Raw genomic sequence first — 18,531 nt, 5'->3', positions numbered from 1 at the left:
ACTGCCCTTGACTAATCCGAAGGTGTGAACGGCTGACCAATTACAGAGTAATGCCTCCCATGCCCAATCACAGAGTAGCTTACCTGGCGTCTCTCCAATCACAGCTCCAATGCCCTCTCCTCTGCGTTGAGTATGAGACTGCCGTCTACTGCTGCGATGGTGTTTGGTGGCCTGACTGGCATCAGGAACCTTGGTGGCAAATGTTTGTACATTTCTCCACATTTACATCTTTTGGGAATTCTTTTTGCTGCACCGAGGAAGGTAGCCGCCTCTTGTGCCCGCAGGGTGTTCAGCAGGAATGCGTTATTTAATCCGGATGATAGCTAAACCTTTTCCTATAATTGTTACATTTCAGGGCTGCTATCATTGTGTGTGTGTGTACTGGATTGTCTTAACAACCAATGTTAAAGGGGTGGGGGCTTACAGACGGATCCAGGAGATTGATGACTTCTTCAATTCTTGGTACTTGAAGTTAGAGCGTGGGTTTGCTGGCAGAAGCCACTTGAACGCTCTGTTTCTGTCTTGGGCTTTCAGTGGTTTTGCCACCTCTACTTAACATTGCTTCTACACCACAGTGAAGTGGCTAGAGAGGCCTTTGTTAAAATGAGGGCAGAATCTTCCTTGGACTCTTTACGAGTGTGTTCGAAAACAAGTATAATTATGTCAATGTGTTTGGAAAATGTGCTTTGAATTGGGATTACTAAAATCAGTACCTCAAATGGTTTTTGTTTTTTTTAAAATCTTTTTTATTAACAAAACCACAAAAGAAAACATCAGGTGGCATACATTGCTTCACATTCGTCTCAAATACATCTTCGTACCACAAGATAGTACAAACAGCATAACAATTGGGGTTCACGGGGACTCATGTGTTGCTGCCGCGTCCCAGACAACTGGAGGAGCACAAATATCACCACAATACCTATTCCAGGCCCCCAGACCTTCCCCCACTTCGCAGGACAGCCCCATGCGACTTAAACCGACCTCTCCCTATACATGCACCAATCCAGGTCCTCAGTCCACTTCTCGACCCGGGACGGTTGGCTGGCACTTCACAGCTGGGTGATGTTACGCTTAGCAATCATACACGCCAAGGCCGCCTACTGTCTCCCATACACGCCCAGATCCGTGGGCTCCCAGGCGTTTAAAACACACCTTCGAGCCTCCAGTGTCATCTCCACCCCCAGCAACTCTCGCATCCTACCATGAATTTCACTCCAATAATCCTGTATCACTGCACAATGCCACAAAATATGCATGAACGTTCCAAGCTCCCCGCACCCCCTCCGACAATCCCCGCCCCCCACCCGATGCATGTGCACCATCTGGGGCTCCATGACATATGCCCTATGTAAAATCTTTAATTGGACTAGCCGGAGTATCATCTGAATAGCCGCAACCTTAGGAGAGGAGACTGCCTCTCTCCAGTCCTCATCATCTAATTCCAGGCCATCAGCCCCCCATTGTGCCCTAACAATGACCAGTGGGTCCTCCATATTATTAATGAGTTTTTATATATTAATGAGATCGTGTTTTCCGGGAGATGACCGTCTAACACTCGATCTTCCAGGGGGGAGGCGTCTGGGAGCGTGGTGCCTCTGGGAATATGTGTAAGTAGGGCATGGCGGACTTGGAGATAGCGATAGTACTAACTCTCCCATAGATGGTACTTTTCTTGGAGGGCACCGAATGTGAGAACTGTATCCTGTCCCCAAATATCCCTTATCTGCGTAATCACAATAAGATCCCATTTATCAAACCCCTTTTTTTTCCACAGGCTGCCTAGCTTCTCCGACTTCCATAGTGGGGTGGCAAGTGTGAGTTTCCCGTCCCATTTAAGATGCCGAGTAGCTGCTTGCCACACCTGCACTGCATGAGCCGACGGTTCAACTAGGGGAAATCGGCCGGCCCTGGCATTCAATGCCCTAGTGAAGTCGCCCCCTGGCACCAGTCCGCGGTCCATCGCATACCCGGGGTCTCCGGGAGATCTGTAGATAGCTTGGTTCACCGCTGCCAGCTGGGAGGCCCAGTAGTATTTTTCCGCAAATCTGGTAGTCCAATTCCACCATCGTACCAGGGAAGGGAAAGTTTAGAGAACGCGATGCGCGGCCTGCCCTCCCAAAGAAGCTGTCGTTGGAGGGTCTCAATTTCCCTAAAGTAAGACGATAGCACCGGGTCCATCGCGTTCTGAAGCGCATACAAGAATCGGGGGAGGGCCATCATTTTGAAGAGCACCGCCCTCCCCAAGAGAGAGAGCGGCAATGCCCTCCACCGTGCCTCATCCCTCCTAAGCCGGGCCAGCGGGGGGCCCAGATTGTTCGAATATCGCAATTTCGGTTCTAATGTCACATACACTCCGAGGTATCGGAACCCCAGCAGTTCAATTTGTAACGGGCAGGAACTCTGGATTACCGGTGGATCCCCACTAAGGACAAAGAGCACTGATTTTGACCAATCAATTGTGAAACCAGAGTACCTCTCAAATATAGCAAGCACATCAAGGAAATTGATTAGAGATTCCCTGGGAGTGGCGAGGTAAAGCAGGATATCGTCCGCTTAAAGGTGTCGCACCTCTCTGACTGAAGCTGCCTGAGCCGCCAGTATCAATACATAATCTATCCTGGATAGGGTGTGGTGAGCAGCAGAGGCGTGTGTGTGGTGTATCTCGCTTGGGTTCCTCAATCTCCAACCATCGGTAAGCCCCGTTGTCTCTAAAAACTCTGGAAGCCACCTATGGGACGGCTTCAGCGTACGGGCTGGATGTCTATCTACCTCACCGTCTATCACCGCATAGAAGTCCCCGCCCACCACCAAGAAACCCATGGGCAGGGTCAGGAAAATTGCCCCCAGGTCTCGGAAAGTATCAGTTTGCAGGCCTGGTGGAACATAAACAAACATAAAAGTGACGGTTCTCCCCTCCCACAGCCCCGATATGCCGATATACCTGCCTCTATGATCAGCCCATGTGGCCTGGATGGCCAGCGGAAAATAATTTTTCACTAGGATACCTGTCCCCCTAGATCCAGTAGTGAATCCAGCATGAGCCACCAGTGTGTAGCCCCCCCTGTGAAAGGCCAAGCAACGATTCCCAACAAGATGTGTCTCCTGCAGCAGCACTACATCTGGGGAATGTCGCCTAATCAACTGGCTCACCATTCCCCTCTTAATTTTATCCCCAAGAACATTCACATTCCAACTGAGCACATTTATCCCCGATCCCCGTTTAAGAGTAGACATTATGGTGGTAAGGAAACGGTCCGATCATAGCTATGTCACCAGATGCGAAAAAAGAAGCAAAACAAATTACAAATAGGAATGCAAACAATGTAATCCCAATACCATGAAACCCCAATATTCTCATCCCCCTCCCCCCTCCATGCACCCCTGAATATGGCTGTCGCCCATCCCCAACTAACAGTGTGCCGTCGCACAAACACTAATCTACAAACTAACTAAATGTAGTAATAGGAAGGAGGGCCAGAACACCCCCCCACCCCCCAGCCTCCCAAAATAGTTCTCCCAATCAGGGGCAAACCACAGTAATTATCAGAAAACAGATGGGAGCTCGAAATTAACTGTGGAGCCGCCCCACCCCCTGACATTACAATACCACACATTGAGTCCACCGGCCTTATTGATGCTTATTACTATTGTTCATCTTCTCCATCTCGATCCCGGTCTTCCGGCCCGCTCGGATGCTTACTGTCCAACCAGTCTGACGCCACCTCAGGGTTATCAAAGAACCAAGCCCTTCCGTTAAGTTCCACTCGCAGGTGGGCCAGGAACATCATAGCGTATTTCAGTACCTTGTCCCTGAGCTTCCTTTTCACCGGCAAGAAGCTCTGCTGCTGCTTCTGCACCGTCTGTGTAAAGTCCGGAAAAAAGGAGAGCGTCGCATTTTCATACCGCAAGGGAGGTCCCAGTACGCGCTGCCTGCAAAATCACATCTCTGTCGCAAAAGTTCAGGACCCTCGCAATCATCGGGCGAGGAGGGGCCCTGGTTTTGGCATGCCCCCCGGCACTCTGTGTGCTCGCCCGACTGTAAAGAAGTTACTCAGTCCCTTAGGCTTGAGGTGTTTAAGGGCAATGTCTTTGACAACCAGATCTGACAGATCTGGGGTCTGATCCTCCGATTTCTCGGGCACCCCAACAATACGAATATTGTTCTGCCTGGCCCTCCCTTCATATTCATCCAGTTTTCTATCCGTAAGGGTTCTGGAGGCTTTCAGATCTTTCACCTCCTGCTGCAGCAGTGTCACGTCATCGATTAGACTGGCCGTCTTAATTTCAAGCAATTTGACTTTCTCGCTCGCCTTCGTTAAATTTGCCCGTATTAAGCTCACCTCAATCATAACTGTATCCAATTTGTTATCCAAGGTTTCCATCTTCTGGCCCAGGGACGCCTGGACCCCATTGATGGCCGCCATGAGATCCGTCAGAGTTGGTTCTGTGGGAGGGACCACTCCGGCTTCCCCCACTGACTGTGACCTCATTCCCGTGGGGGACCCCTTGGGCATAGTATATCGATCCAATTTATTGGTCTGAATGTTTCCGGACCCCTTGGAGGATCTGGGCAAGGATTTGTCTGCGTCCTGTTTTGTCGCCATCTAGACTCCTGTCACTACCAGTACTGAACAGAAGAATACACCCCAGGGCCAGAACTGCAGGGTCTACTGCGTGTCTCCAAAGCACTCCGGTCTCGGTTGCCACGTCACCTCGCCCCCAGGAGTCTCGGCAAATCAATACCTGGGTCCCCCAGCCGGCCAGCAGGTGAGGCGGTCTCCGCACCCACCGGTCATCCAAGCACACAAAGGCTAGGTCACCAGATTCATGTGCCCACACCTCCACACACGATGTAGGTAGCTCGAGTCACCTGTCTCTCAGTGGGCCACGGAGACCCCAAATGCGGAAGAGCCAGTCCGTTACAGGTGCTACTCCACTCCCACAGCGGATGGTTATCTCAATGGGCCCCCCAGCCAGTACACGAGTAACAGGTCAGCCAGGGGCTTCACTCACGGCACAGCCTCATGGATCGTCCATGGCACCCCATATAAGTGTAGACAGTCAGACCTCACAGCTACCAGGCAGAGCACGCCCAGCCAGCATATCCCAGGGGCTGTTTCTCTCACACTCTCCGCGGTGCACCCCTCCTAAACAGGGCATCAGCACTGCCGTCGCTGCTCACCTCACACCGAGGGTGATGGGTGTCTCCCCTAACATCACAAGCTCTCGTTGTAGGTTCCCCATAGGCTCGGGCGATGCAGAACAGGCAGATGAGCCTCAAGGGCGGCCCGCCCCACACCTCCACCGCACACTGGCCCCCAGCGCACAGTAAGGGCTCCCCAGCTGCACCGCGGTCAATTACCGCTGACCTCAAGCCGCCGCCCCGCAGTGTGGCGCCTCGCACTCGCTCGGGACGGCAACACTCTGTAGCTCCGTGGGGCCGCCCAGGCACAATCCTCGGCGCCCAGGTCTCTCCACAGCCACACTCCTCACATCCGCATCCCGTAGAGCTGCCACAGTGTTGAGTGGGCTTCGGAAAAGGTACGGGGCCGGACCGGCGACTTCCGGTTTCCGGCCCCGATGTTTATGCATTAGGTGCCGGGCTCCCAGCTCACTCGAGCCCCCGGCTCCAATCGAAGGCAGGCCGCCGCTTTTCAAACGGCGCAACTCCGGGGCCAGGCACCGTAGGCCGACCGGAGACACGGCTGGGGACGTTGCTCCGTCTATACGATCAGGGAAAGGGGTGTTGCCGCAGGATTAGCCACAGGATATCAAGGCTGGAAGGGGAAGGCCGGCGGAGCCGAGCTCTCGCGCGGCCATCCTGGTCTGGCGCTTGGCTCCTCCTCCTCAAATGTTAAATAAAAGGTAAGTTTGATCTAAACGTATTTAAAACTTTTCTTCGTGACGTATACCAAAGGTCTGCCTCCAAAGCCTTTCAGGTGATTTGATCCCTTCTACAATTTTGTTTTTATTTAGGGTGTGGCAGGGAAAACAACTCAAGGCATAGTTTTGGACATTTGAGAGCCCTCCCAACTCCTCGAATTGCTTGGTGGCCTGCATAGTTTTGTCTGCTGCTCAACGTGTTGTGTCTATTGACAGGTATTACTCAGTGTCCCTTCTCCCTACACAATGACCCAAGGCCGCATCATAATTCGTTTTTGCTTTACTCTTCCTGGCAATAGATCATATTTTAATCGAAATAAAGTGTCATTTTGGATCTCCTCTCGGAAGTAGTATAACGAAGGGTGACCAAATTTTGAGGACCAAAAACCGGGACAGGCATGATAAAAGTAGATGCACATTCAATTTCCTGAGCAAATTATATAAAGTCCAAAACATTAGTCCATGCAGTAGTCTTTTTCAAGTATTCGTCCTTGATCTTTATTCTGTAACTTGTACCTTGGGAAGACTTTTTGATTTCAAATTACACTTCAGTTCTTCAACGATACAACCCTATGTATTCACCATGCTACATAATTCCACTACACAAATACACTCTCCACCACATAATTCTACATCACACCATTCCACTACAATTCCAATACAACCCACATAATTTCACTTCTACACACCACATACATCCACTCTACTCCAAGCCAAAACACATGGGTAAATACATTGCAATTTACAACACCAAAAGATCCAACTCTTGCAAAAGCGAGACCTATTGCACTGCAAATGCATGTTTAAATATATTATATGGGGTGGGCAATGCTAGCGATGTCATACCCTTTTTTTTTTACTGGCAACCCTGCTGCACTGCAGCCGTGCTGCTGTACAGCATGGCTCAAAAAAACATTGTTTCACAGAAGGAGAGGGGTGTCAGCAAATGGTAGATTCCGGGAACTCCAAAAGTGAAAATGTTAAAAAAAAAAATAAAGAGGTAGCATGGGGACGGATGGAGGACACGGTGGGGAAGAGACAAAGCAAGCAAAACATTGGGCGTGAGCCACACGAAGCGCTGGACAGAAGTATACGAGGGATAGAGCCTGAAAGAAAACACATTCACTCTCATGGAGTGCTTTACAAAAAGAAAAGGACAGTTCCCTAAAAGTGTCCAAGAAAGGATGCAATCAAAGGGGTCATGCTTCAAGGGAGGAACAAACACAAGAAGAGAAATCCAAGCCATCGAAACTAATGAGGTTGACCATAAAGCTAACCAGTGGTGTGCAATGGGCCGACTATTCGCCTTCTGTAAGTTCACATTAGATCTGTCAAACTGTGCTGTTTGGTCTATGAGAAATAAAAATGAGTCAGAGCTTATAAGACCCAGCGACAGAACAGACCCAAACCCTATTTCAAAGAAACAGGGTAATTTATAGTTTGGTAGGTGCCCTCCAGTCTGCTAGGTTGGCGAAGGCTTTTACTTCCAACACCCCCCATACTACGCTGAGAAATCTTCCAAGGCATCTCATTGCTAAAAGTAAATATACCAGTAGGGTAGGTGCACTTTCACCAAACATTAATGCAGTGCAGGCCAACATGCTGTTTTGGCCAGCTCTCCATTCTTTTTTGTTTTTCCTTTCCAAGCAGGAGTTTGTGTGTAAATAACAAAAAACACTGGTCCTCTCAAGCAGTGAGTCCTCTCCCTGTGTGGGATCCATGGATTGTTTCCCCTGCACGGGTCCCCCTTGCCTCACGTATCAATGGTTTGCGAGCAGAATTACAATAGCAAACCATTGATTCTTCAGGGTTCGAATCGCTATTTGGAAAACGACGGCCTAAACACCACCCCGCTCCAAATAATGATTAGGAAACCATTTCAAAATCCATTTGCCGATTCAGAAAAACTCCACAATGACTAAATTGATTAAGTAGATTAGAAAAAGTTTCCTACTGGTCACCAACCCTGTGATTTAGTGAATCAGTAAAAAGCTTTTATGTCAGATCCCATGTGATTTGCAGGGCCACATTCTAATACTGATGGATGTGTCATAGTAAAAAGAACCAAAGCAAGTACGATATGAACAGTAGGCATGTGCGAATAATTCCTGCTAGCATGAAGACCTTTGCAACACAAAGACTATAGATTATAAGACTGATGGGGCGATGATATAGATTTGGCATTCCATATTGGTCCACCCAAGTTGAATTATGCCAACTCAGTAGAACATCCACTGACAGTGTAAATGACTTATATACAGGTTAATTTTATGAACATTTATCTCATGAAGTTATCTGGGAAACTGGCAAAGGTCACCTCTTCGTGGACCAGTGATGAAGCTGATAGGTGTCCAAATATGAGGCTCGGTACCGCTTCCATAAACTGCTTAGAGAAGCCTTTGACGTGCACCCTGTTCCATAAATGAGATCATGGCATCCAAAGATCTATGAAGTTGGTCATTCGATCATAAGACAATTAATGCAAGATAAAGAGACACAGACAGGGCATGTTCAATGATAAGAAAAAATATCAGAGATCGCTCAATGTGCAAAGAAATATTCACACAAGTACCCCGCACTACACGCGGTATTAGCATTAAGAATACTGAGAAAAGCATAACACTTGTATTTTATCACCCTTTTGAAGAGTAAGCTCTTGAGTTCAGATGGTAAGAAGACCACAAGGAAATGGCCGTCCTTCTGGGAGAAGATTGAAAGTCTACGCTGGCTGAGAAAGAGGCGCAAGGACAACGTGGAGGCTCTGAGGGAGCGAGCATTTGTCGATCTTGCTTCCCGTTGCCAGGCTGTGATCTGCTGCAGGGTCACTCCGAAACAGAAGGCCATAGTTGTGGATATGGTGAAGAAGCATAAGAAAGCCATCACACTTGCTATTGGCGATGGTGGCAATGACGTCAACATGATCAAAAGTAAGGCATGAGGAGTACCTGTCACACCCCTTTATCTCTGGAACATTAGAGGGTCAGGGAGGGTCGGGGTCAGCTAGGGTGCCTGCTTCAACCCTAATGTACTGGGTTTTGTTGGGTTTTAGAGAAGGCTTGAGGTGATTTAAAAGGGTGGTGGTAACTGTCACCCAACAATCTTCGTTGAATTGATATATATAATTGTGTTTAAGAATGCATAATGTGTTTTTTAGTCAACAGATAGGTTGTACACATTGTTTATTTGTGTGACAGCTTTATCTTTGCAATTTTAAAATAAACATAGCTACATGTTCATTTAATGTTTCATCATATTTTTAACAAATATTAATTAGAATGGTGAATTTTTAAACAGTAATTGGTTGGTTATACTCAGTTCAATATATCAACTTGTTTAGAATATACGGTCTGTTCATGTTGTAGACTGATCATTGCCTAGGGGTTTCTTTCCATTGCATGACAACACTAGGATTTACAGTGACGACCAGTGAAGAGATTGTGGAGATTACACTGGTTCATTTCTGAAACATGTATAAAACATATTGATTTTGTGTAAATAATGCATGTTAAAGGAAATTGTTTCCGTTATACCTTATTCTCTGAGATATTAGCTTAAGTGAGAATATGCAATCTCACAGGCCCTTTATTTAAGATTCAGGATCTAAGGTCACCCCTCTCCTGCCGGCTTGGGAAAAAGAACAACCATTGTTCACCGGCATTCTCTGAAAAGGACGTCGTCACTAGAAAGGAGACGTTACCCAAAGAGTAGTCGATGTCTTTTTCTCTTGCAGCTGCCCACATTGGCGTAGGCATCAGTGGCCAGGAAGGCCTCCAAGCCGTTCTTGCCAGCGACTACGCCCTGGCGCAGTTCTGCTTCCTCCAGCGCCTCCTACTGGTCCACGGCCGGTGGTCCTACTACCGCATCTGCAAGTTCCTCCGCTACTACTTCTACAAGACATTTGCCTACATGCTGACCAGTATCTGGCTCTCCTTCTTCAACGCCTTCAGCGCACTGGTAAGTCTTGGGTTTGCGGGCGTCTGTGCCATCTGTGTGAGAGAAGGGCGAGGTCTGGGGAGGGTCTGTGTCTCTGCTGCTACACCAGACTGAGGCTAGATTCACCCCGGAGAGGCAAATGACTCTGTGCAATCAATGCGTTCATGACACTGGGGTGCAGATTGCAACGTTTGGCTGCTTTACTCACACTTAAGTAGGACTCGTGTAATGCATTCATTCAGGGGCACTTTACAACCGGTGGTGCCCTGTGAGACAATCATTTTCGGGGGCCCCGCACCTCATATCTGCCTCCTTGGTTTCTCTCACTTCCACCGGGGCAAACGTGCCCCCCATCTGTCCATTCATAAGTTAATGCTAAACACAACCACCCCCACATCAAGCCCGTGGTCAGTGCCCCCTCCACAGGTCAGCGCCCAGTGCAACCGCACCGGTGGCACTGCCCTAAAGCCAACCCTGCATTTATTTCTATTTCCTATTCAACTACATGTTAACATGCATGTGTTTTCTCAACTATGCAGTTGGGCAGCTGTCTAAGGTTGCTGCCCGGCAGCCTAAGCACTGTATGTAAACATAATAAATTAAAAGCAAGTCAAATCTGCTCCTTGGTTGATTCACAAAATAGTTTTCATGCTTTGCACTAGACTCTAGAGCACATGAAAAAAAGTACCTTTTGCACATTGGCTAGTTCACAAAATAAATTTGGGAATGTTCTGAATGCACTGCGTTTGCAAATACTGCCAGGGTGGGACTGGAAAGCAACTGTAACTCTGGTAAGTCTGGTCCTACTAGCCCACCTTGCAATGAACAGCAATATCTAGCTTCGCATGGGGAATCCCGCCAAGAAAATATGGGGGAATTCAAAATTGAAGTCAAACGGTGTCTGTAGAACAGCGCCATTTAAATATATTGACCTAATGCGCTTAGCCATACGTTTTAAAAGTCAATTCTAAGGATGATAACAAAATTGCTACCCTATCTCCCGATGAGTGCTGGAAAAACTCTCATTAGTGCTCTAGTTATGTCTAGAGTTGATTACTGCAACGGCCTGTTAATAAATGCACAAGAAAATGTGCTGAATAGGCTGCAAAGGATACAGAAGCAGCCACTAGGATATTGTCAGGTACTCCAAAGTTTAAGCCAATTTCCAGTGTTAGGCGCCAACTACATTGGCTGCTCTTAAAAAGCAGAACTAAATTTAAGGCGCTATGCATTGCTTATAAAGCAGTTCATGGTACAGGGCCTGAATACCTGAAAAAAGCCTTTCGAGCATATGCGCCCGGCAGAGCTCTACGCTCCGCAGCCGCCAACCTTCTGACCGTTCCAAGAACAAACAAAGTTAACTGGGGCGACAGAAGATTTGTAGTGGCAATGGCTAAACTTTGAAACCGGCTCCCCTTACAAATTAAGACTAGTCCAACACTACTATCTTTTAGGAAACAAGTGAAAACTTGGTTATTTGAGCAATAGAAGCCTACCTGCTATCCTTGCAGTCCGTACTGCCGAGACACCCTTGGGTATTTGTGCACTCTATAAATTGTTAAAATAAAGAAATAAAGAAATGAGGGACCTACTCAAGTGTTCCATACTTGAGAATCTGCCCAGACCAGGGCAGACTGTTGGTCGACCCTTATTTTTTGTGTTGAAATTTTTTATTAAGTTTTAGATGAAAATACAGAAATACGTATATTTGTAAATGGATAATAAAATAAGATATTGATAAATGAATCATAATAAAGGTATGAAAATAATATGATTATACATAAGATATAATGGAAGTGGGGAGGTAGAAATAGCAAATATTCTGTAAATGATGAAGTAAAGGATATTAGAGAAGAAGATAGCGAAAGAATGAAAGGAAAAGTGAAAAGAAAAGAAAGAAAGAAAAAGAAGAAAAGAAAAGAAAAAACCCCCAGAGTAACAAGGGAAAGGAGAAAATGCGATGAGGCCGAGGCACATGAAAAGAATTAATGAGCAGAAAAAATCTCAGGGAGAGTATACAAATACAAAATAAAAATAATTAAGAAGGGATAACAGACGTTGGAGAGGAAGGAGTGGAGACAGGGTCACCAACCACCGTGGCTTCCAGGAATGGGGACCATGTTTGAAGAAAAACAGTAGCCTGATCTTGCAAATTATAAATTACACGTTCATAAGAGGCCGTTTGTACCATAGCCACCAGCCATTCTTCTTGAGAAGGAGATAAAGAGGACTTCCAATGACGCAATATACAGATTTTGGCCGTAGCCAAAGCAGTATGAAGAAGACGAGTCTGTGGTTTAGATAATGTCGGGAGACCTCGAAAATCATGTAAGATAATAGTTGCAGAAGTAAAGGGTAATGGTAATGACATAGTAGATGCCAAAGTCTGTCTTATAAAAAGCCAAAATGATCTAGTACGGGGGCATTCACAAATAATGTGTGTAATATCACAACCAGAAGCAGAACATCTCCAGCACAAAGAATGTGTTAACAATTTAGCATGATGTAGTTTATATGGAGACCAGTGCCATTCATGGAGGATTTTGAAAATGCAGAATTTGAGACGAGCCTCTCGGACACCCTTATGTAAACCTTCGAGGATTTGATCCCATTGGGCAATGGAATATGTAACTGATAAGCGAGCTTGCCATTTTAATTGAAGAGCTTTCGAAAGAGGTTGCGAAAAGAGAGGATGAAGGAAAGTTTTATAAAGACCAGAAGTCACACCTTTAAGATTACCCCACAAATGTAAATAAGACAGAATAGGAGATGTCTCCAGCAATTCAGGTGGAGAACCTAAATGTTTAGTGATGGCTTGTTGAAGTTGAGTATATTGATGGGAGTGTGTGGAAGGCAATTGGAATTCGTCACTGATTTGAGAGAAAGATTTAAAATTGTTGTCATGGAACAATTGTTCCAAAGAGTGAACACCAGCCTCCTGCCACAGAGGCCATGAGAGCATGCGACCATGAACACGAATAGCCGAGTTGGACCATAGAGGAGCTTTAACATGAAGCCGCGGATTAGAATTAAGTAAACGATGACCTCTTTGCCAAGATTTATACATAGTAGATAAGATAGGATTTTTGGGGTCAGAAGAACTGGAACCCCTACCATATAAAAGGGACAAGCCAAGATTCGAGGATAATAAGTGACGTTCGAGTGGGACCCATTGAGGTATGTCTTTAGACTTGGGCAAAAAGAAGGAAAGTTGTGAAAGATGGAGGGCGAGTGAGTAATGCTCAATAGAGGGAAGACCCAAGCCGCCGTACAATTGGTGAGATTTTAATTTGGCCAAGGAAAGACGCGGTTTGGCCGTACCCCAAATAAAAAGTTTAACTTTGGAGTCAATGGACCGAAGAATAGTCAGGGGAATGGTTAGAGGGAGCATACCTAGAACATAAAGAAATCGCGGTAGGGTGACCATCTTAACCGCCTGAACCCGCCCCCAAAGAGATAGACCAAGGACTTTCCATTTATCGAAATCTCTTTGCATTTGTGCAATCAACGGTGTTAAATTGTCCATAACTATATTATCCAGACCTCTGTTAATCAACACTCCTAAATATTTAAGGCGGGAAGATTGCCAGTGAAATGGAAAACCAGAAATAGCAGCTTTTGTAGTACCAATGGACATGGGCAATGCTTCACTCTTATCCCAGTTAATCTTATAACCGGAAAAAGAAGAGAAATTATTTATGATACGAAGGAGAGTTGGGAGAGAGCGGGGAAGATCGGTAAGTGTGAGAAGAATATCATCCGCGTATAAATAAATTTTTGAATGGCCTATTGGAAGAGGAACTCCAACCACTGCGGATGACTGACGGATTGCAGCAGCCAAAGGTTCCATTGCCAAAAGAAAAAGAAGAGGGGAAAGAGGACAACCTTGACGGGTTCCCCGTCTGATTGGAAATGGAGCAGAAAGAAAACCGCCACAGTTAACTTGGGCTGAAGGACTATCATATAATAGACGCACTTTAGCTACAAATTGGTCACCCAAACCAAATCGTTGCATTATGGCAAAAAGATACTCCCACTCAATACGGTCGAAAGCTTTTTCAGCATCCAGAGAAAGGAGTAGGGCTTCGTCAGCAAGATTTTTGGCTGACCATAAAGCATGAGAGAGAGTACGCAGATGATTTCGAGATGAACGACCAGGAACAAAGCCTACCTGTGAGTTATGTATTAAAGAAGGTAAAACCTTACGAAGACGGGAGGCGAGGATACTTGCAAGAATCTTAACATCAGAGTTTAAAAGGGATATGGGGCGGTAGCTACCACATAGCAAAGGATCTTTACCAGGCTTTGGTAAAACAGCTATGATGGCCTTGTTGGAAATAGAACCAAGAGAAGATTCCTCCGTGGCTTCTGCAAATGCGGCATGGAGAGTATCAACCATACTCTGACCAGTCCATTTAAAGAATTCGGGGGGGAAACCATCCTCGCCCGGTGCTTTATGGTAGGGCAAGGCAGCAATAGCCGAGGAAATTTCCTCCTTCGTAATAGCTCCATCAAGTAGAGCTCTACCATCATCAGAGAGACGTGGAAGATGTATCGTATCCAAAAATGTTGACATCTCTGAAGTGTCTATGTGAGTGCTTGGTGAATAGAGAGATCTGTAAAAGGAAGCAAATTCATCAACAATTTCTTGCGGTCGAGTAAGCATAGTACCAGAACTTGATTTAATTGCGGGAATTGCCATAGCAGCCTCCCTCTGGCGTAGTTGCGCAGCCAGCAGCCGACCAGCTTTTTCACCCTGCTCATAGTGACGCCCTTTCATCTTTTGTAAGGCATATTCAGCCTTAGAAGTAAAAAGGCAGTTGAGAGACATGCGTGCCTGCTCCAATAATTTACGATTTTGAAGGGTTGGTTTTGAAAGATATAATTGAGAAAGTCGGCAAATGTCTTTTTCCAGATCAGCCTGTTTGGCAGCGTTTTTCTTATTATATAGAGCAGCGTCCCGCATAAGTTGGCCTCTGATAGTTGCCTTAGCAGCTGCCCATACCGTTCGTTTAGAGGAAATTGAGTCCTCATTAATCAAAAGGTAGTCTCGCATGTGTGACTGTAAAAGAAGTTTACCTGTTGGTGTTTTATATTTATTGATGTTTAGACGCCAGGACTTGCGCCCTGGATTGGAGAGACCTAAATCAAGAGACAAGAAAATAGGGGAGTGATCAGAAATGGCTGCTTCTAGGATTTTCTATTCTGTAACTAGCCGGACAGTATGTTGGGAGAGAAGAAAGTAATCAAGACGGGAGAAGGTACCATGAGTAGAAGAAAAGAATGTATATTCTTTATCTTGAGGGTGACTGAGTCTCCAATGATCAACAAGCCCATTGTCAGAAAGAATGTCACGCAAAATGGCTCTATCTGATGCATTGACGATATCAAGGCAACCTGTTCTGTCAAGGGCAGGGTCTGGAGCCAAGTTCCAGTCACCTCCAATGAGAAATTGGGTGGCATTTATTTCTGTAAGGAGGCGATTGAGTCGAAGGAAAAATTGCTTTTTGGAACCTAATGGAGCGTAGACAGAGCCAAGACATATGAAAGAATTTCCAAGTTTCAACTTAACAAAGACATATCGGCCATCCGGGTCAGTCCACGTCTTGATAATCGTAAAAGGAAGTGACTTTCGAAAGAGGATAGCAACCCCACATTTACGAACAGGGTTGGGATTAGTGGGGTCCAGTTTAGAGACACTGCTATGAATGACTTTACCAACCCAGTCCCTGCTGAGTTTATTAGATTCGACATCGTCCAAATGGGTTTCCTGTAGTAAAGCAACGTCTACATGTTTAGAATGCAAATAAGAAAGAACCTTCTTTCGCTTAATATAATGGGTGAGGCCATGGACATTCCAGGATATCACCGACAACGGATGGGTAGAAGACATGACAGTAAAGTTGAACAAGAGGATAAAAAGGAAAAGAGAAAATAAATAAATAGATGTAGGAGAAAAAGTTTGTTACTCTGGGGAAGGAGAAAGAAGAAAGAAGGAAAAGAAGAGAGGAAAGTAGATTATAAATGCAGAGTGAAGAGTGGAAGAAACACAGGAAATATGAATAGAGAGAGAAAAAGTATTAAAGGTGCAAAAAGGAGAACAAAAAGAGAAAGAAAAGTAAAAAGAAACCTAGACTGTTAACGGCGGGTCTGGGTGCACCTACAGCAGCACCAAGGGAGGCCGGACCCCCTCCGAGCAAAGAAGAAGAATGGGGGTGCTGGGAGCAAGAAATAAACTGAGTCTGTAAAACGAATGTAGAGCATGGTTACAACAAGAAAAATATGGAAAACCATATATCATTAACATGAAATACATGCAGTATAATGGAAAAAGCATGATAGAAGAATCATACAATAAGAGAATAACAGGAGGAGAAAAATAAAAAAACAAGGGAAATGGAATAAAAGCGAGACATATTGCATAATGAAAGAAAGGAAAGAGATGCAAAAGATAGAATGAAAGAAGTATGAAAGTTAAATGAGGGGAATAGAGAAATGCAGCACCATTAGAAGAAAGGGGGTAGAAAAGAGAATAGAAAGTACAGATAATAATGCATGAAAATAAAAGCATAAGAAAATACTAGAACCTATTTCAAGAAATATATGAAAGAATCCAAAACGGAGCGACCACTGAAAAAGATGAATAACGCCATGTTGAATAACAAGTACAATATCATAGGGAAGGAATGCATTGGAAAGGGACCACCACAGGAAAGGTGAAAGAACCAAGAAAACAGAAAAGCAAACAATGAATAAAGAGAATGATTAAATGTGTGGTGAAATTACCATACAATAAATAATGACGAGAAGAAAAAGGAAAAGAAAATTAAAGGAAGCAAAGTAAATAAAGGAACCCCCATATTATGCAATAAAAGAAACGGATACGGTATAGTTAATGAAGCATAGAAAATAATAGATGGAAAAGAGCAGAGCCAATAAAATCAAATAGAGAAAAGAGAGAGACGTAGGAAACAAAAGAGTAAAAGTACATATAATGAAACATGGAAATATAAGTAGAGACAGTGTAGATTAAGTGAGTAAAACAATATAAGAAAAATACATTATGTCAAAAACAGAGTGTCTGATAAAGAGAGTGAACAGTGTGAAGCAGGATCACAGTAACCACAACATGGCAAAGGAAATGAACAAGAAAAGAGCCCCACAGGTAATAGATAATACTCATGCAGCATATAAAGAGAAAGGTCTAAAATGCATACACATTCCTAAAAAACCAATTAAGAAATATTAAATATTTGAAAAGTCACAAGATAACAAGAGCACAAAGTAAAATAGAATGCCACAGTGCTCATAGTTTCTAATACTAGAAATCCGCAGGTAACTAAGTAAACAGTTAAAGCATCACAAATAACAGGAATTATCCTGATCTAGAGAATAGCAAAAATACAATAAAGCAGAAAAATCAGTCAGCATCTGAAGGCTGCTTGAGAGGGGACCTAGATTTGTCCCTTTGCGGCATGTTAGTAAGGGAGGAAACTGAATGCAGTGCTGAGGCCTTATCATCCTGAGAACGAGGCAAACGTGTAATATCTCTGCCACGTTGCCGAGGGTCATTAGAGAATTTCGAAGGAGACTCTGGAAGACGTGCAGATGACGCCTTGGACTGAGAAGTCTGAGCACAGGAGGAAGATTGGGTGTCCATATTATCAGACGCGATGGTATCCAAAAATTGCTGAAGAAGAGCAGGATCATAAAAGTCTTTGGATTCTCCATTTCTGGTTATGCGAAACCGTGCGGGTTCGAATAATCCATACTTAATGTCCATTCGGCGCAGCTGAGGTCGGAAAGAGAGGAACGCCTTTCGTCTTTCATTAGTCTCTTTGGAGAAGTCTGCCGCCACATGGATAGTATGACCTTGAAATAAGAAGGGGCCATGCGAACGAGCCATTGACAAGATCTGTCGAGTGTGCTCATGTCGAAGAAAGCAAGCAATAATTGGTCTAGGTCGGGCTGAAGCGTCAGTACGTGGAGGGCCCAGCCTATGAGCACGTTGTATTTCAAGAGGAGGAGTAAAAGAAATACCAGTCAGCGTAGGAAGAGTCTCATAAAGAAAAAGCTTCATGTCTTGCTTTTCAATGGTTTCCGGAAATCCAAAAAATCGAATATTGTCTCGACGACTACGATCCTCCAAATCAACAATTTTACTATGTAAGAATAAAAGATCTTGATCTGAGCCTTGGACATTATCCAGTCGAGTTTCCATATCCGATATCTTAGAGTCAATAGCATCAATCCGTGTGTGGAAGGTAGTAAGTTCAGCACGAATGGACTTAGTCTCTGTAGCCAAAGATGTCATGGTAATGTCCAGCCCCTCCAATCTGCGATTAACACCAGATAGTTCTAGCAGGATACATTGCATAGTATCTGACAGAGACTTGTCACTTTGAGATGACGCAGCTTGCGAGGAGGGGGAGAATGCGGAGCCATTGCCTTTCACTGGTATGTTAGAATGTTGTTTCACCACTTCAGTAAAAAGTGGCGGTTTAGGACCACGACCCCCATTTCTATTATTGGACATTGTAGCGCACTGTTGGAGAGGTGGTCTACAAAAGCGAATTGATAAGGTATTGGAATGTGAAGCAATGATGAAACCAAGGGTACATCAAATTATCAAATGCAAAAAAGGATATGTAATAAGGTAGTGACCAACATATGTAACATATCAAAAATGCATCAAATTGAGGGGTCGCTATA

The 18,531-nt window shown here is 45.0% G+C and overlaps 1 protein-coding gene across 3 annotated transcripts in view; it reads left to right on the top strand.

The window, feature by feature from the left end:
- LOC144798880 (phospholipid-transporting ATPase IK-like) overlaps positions 1-18,531 on the top strand; it is a 694,664-nt gene that overhangs the window by 578,004 nt on the left and 98,129 nt on the right. For all 3 annotated transcript variants that reach the window (XM_078669975.1, XM_078669973.1, XM_078669972.1), the window contains 2 exons: positions 8,534-8,813; positions 9,617-9,840. In XM_078669975.1, the coding sequence (XP_078526101.1) occupies positions 8,534-8,813; positions 9,617-9,840 (504 nt within the window). The remainder of the gene's footprint in view (positions 1-8,533; positions 8,814-9,616; positions 9,841-18,531) is intronic.

The sequence above is a fragment of the Lissotriton helveticus genome, chromosome 12 (assembly GCF_964261635.1).
Source record: "Lissotriton helveticus chromosome 12, aLisHel1.1, whole genome shotgun sequence".
Taxonomy (NCBI): Eukaryota; Metazoa; Chordata; class Amphibia; order Caudata; family Salamandridae; genus Lissotriton; species Lissotriton helveticus.
This window is presented reverse-complemented; position numbering and strand designations above follow the sequence as displayed.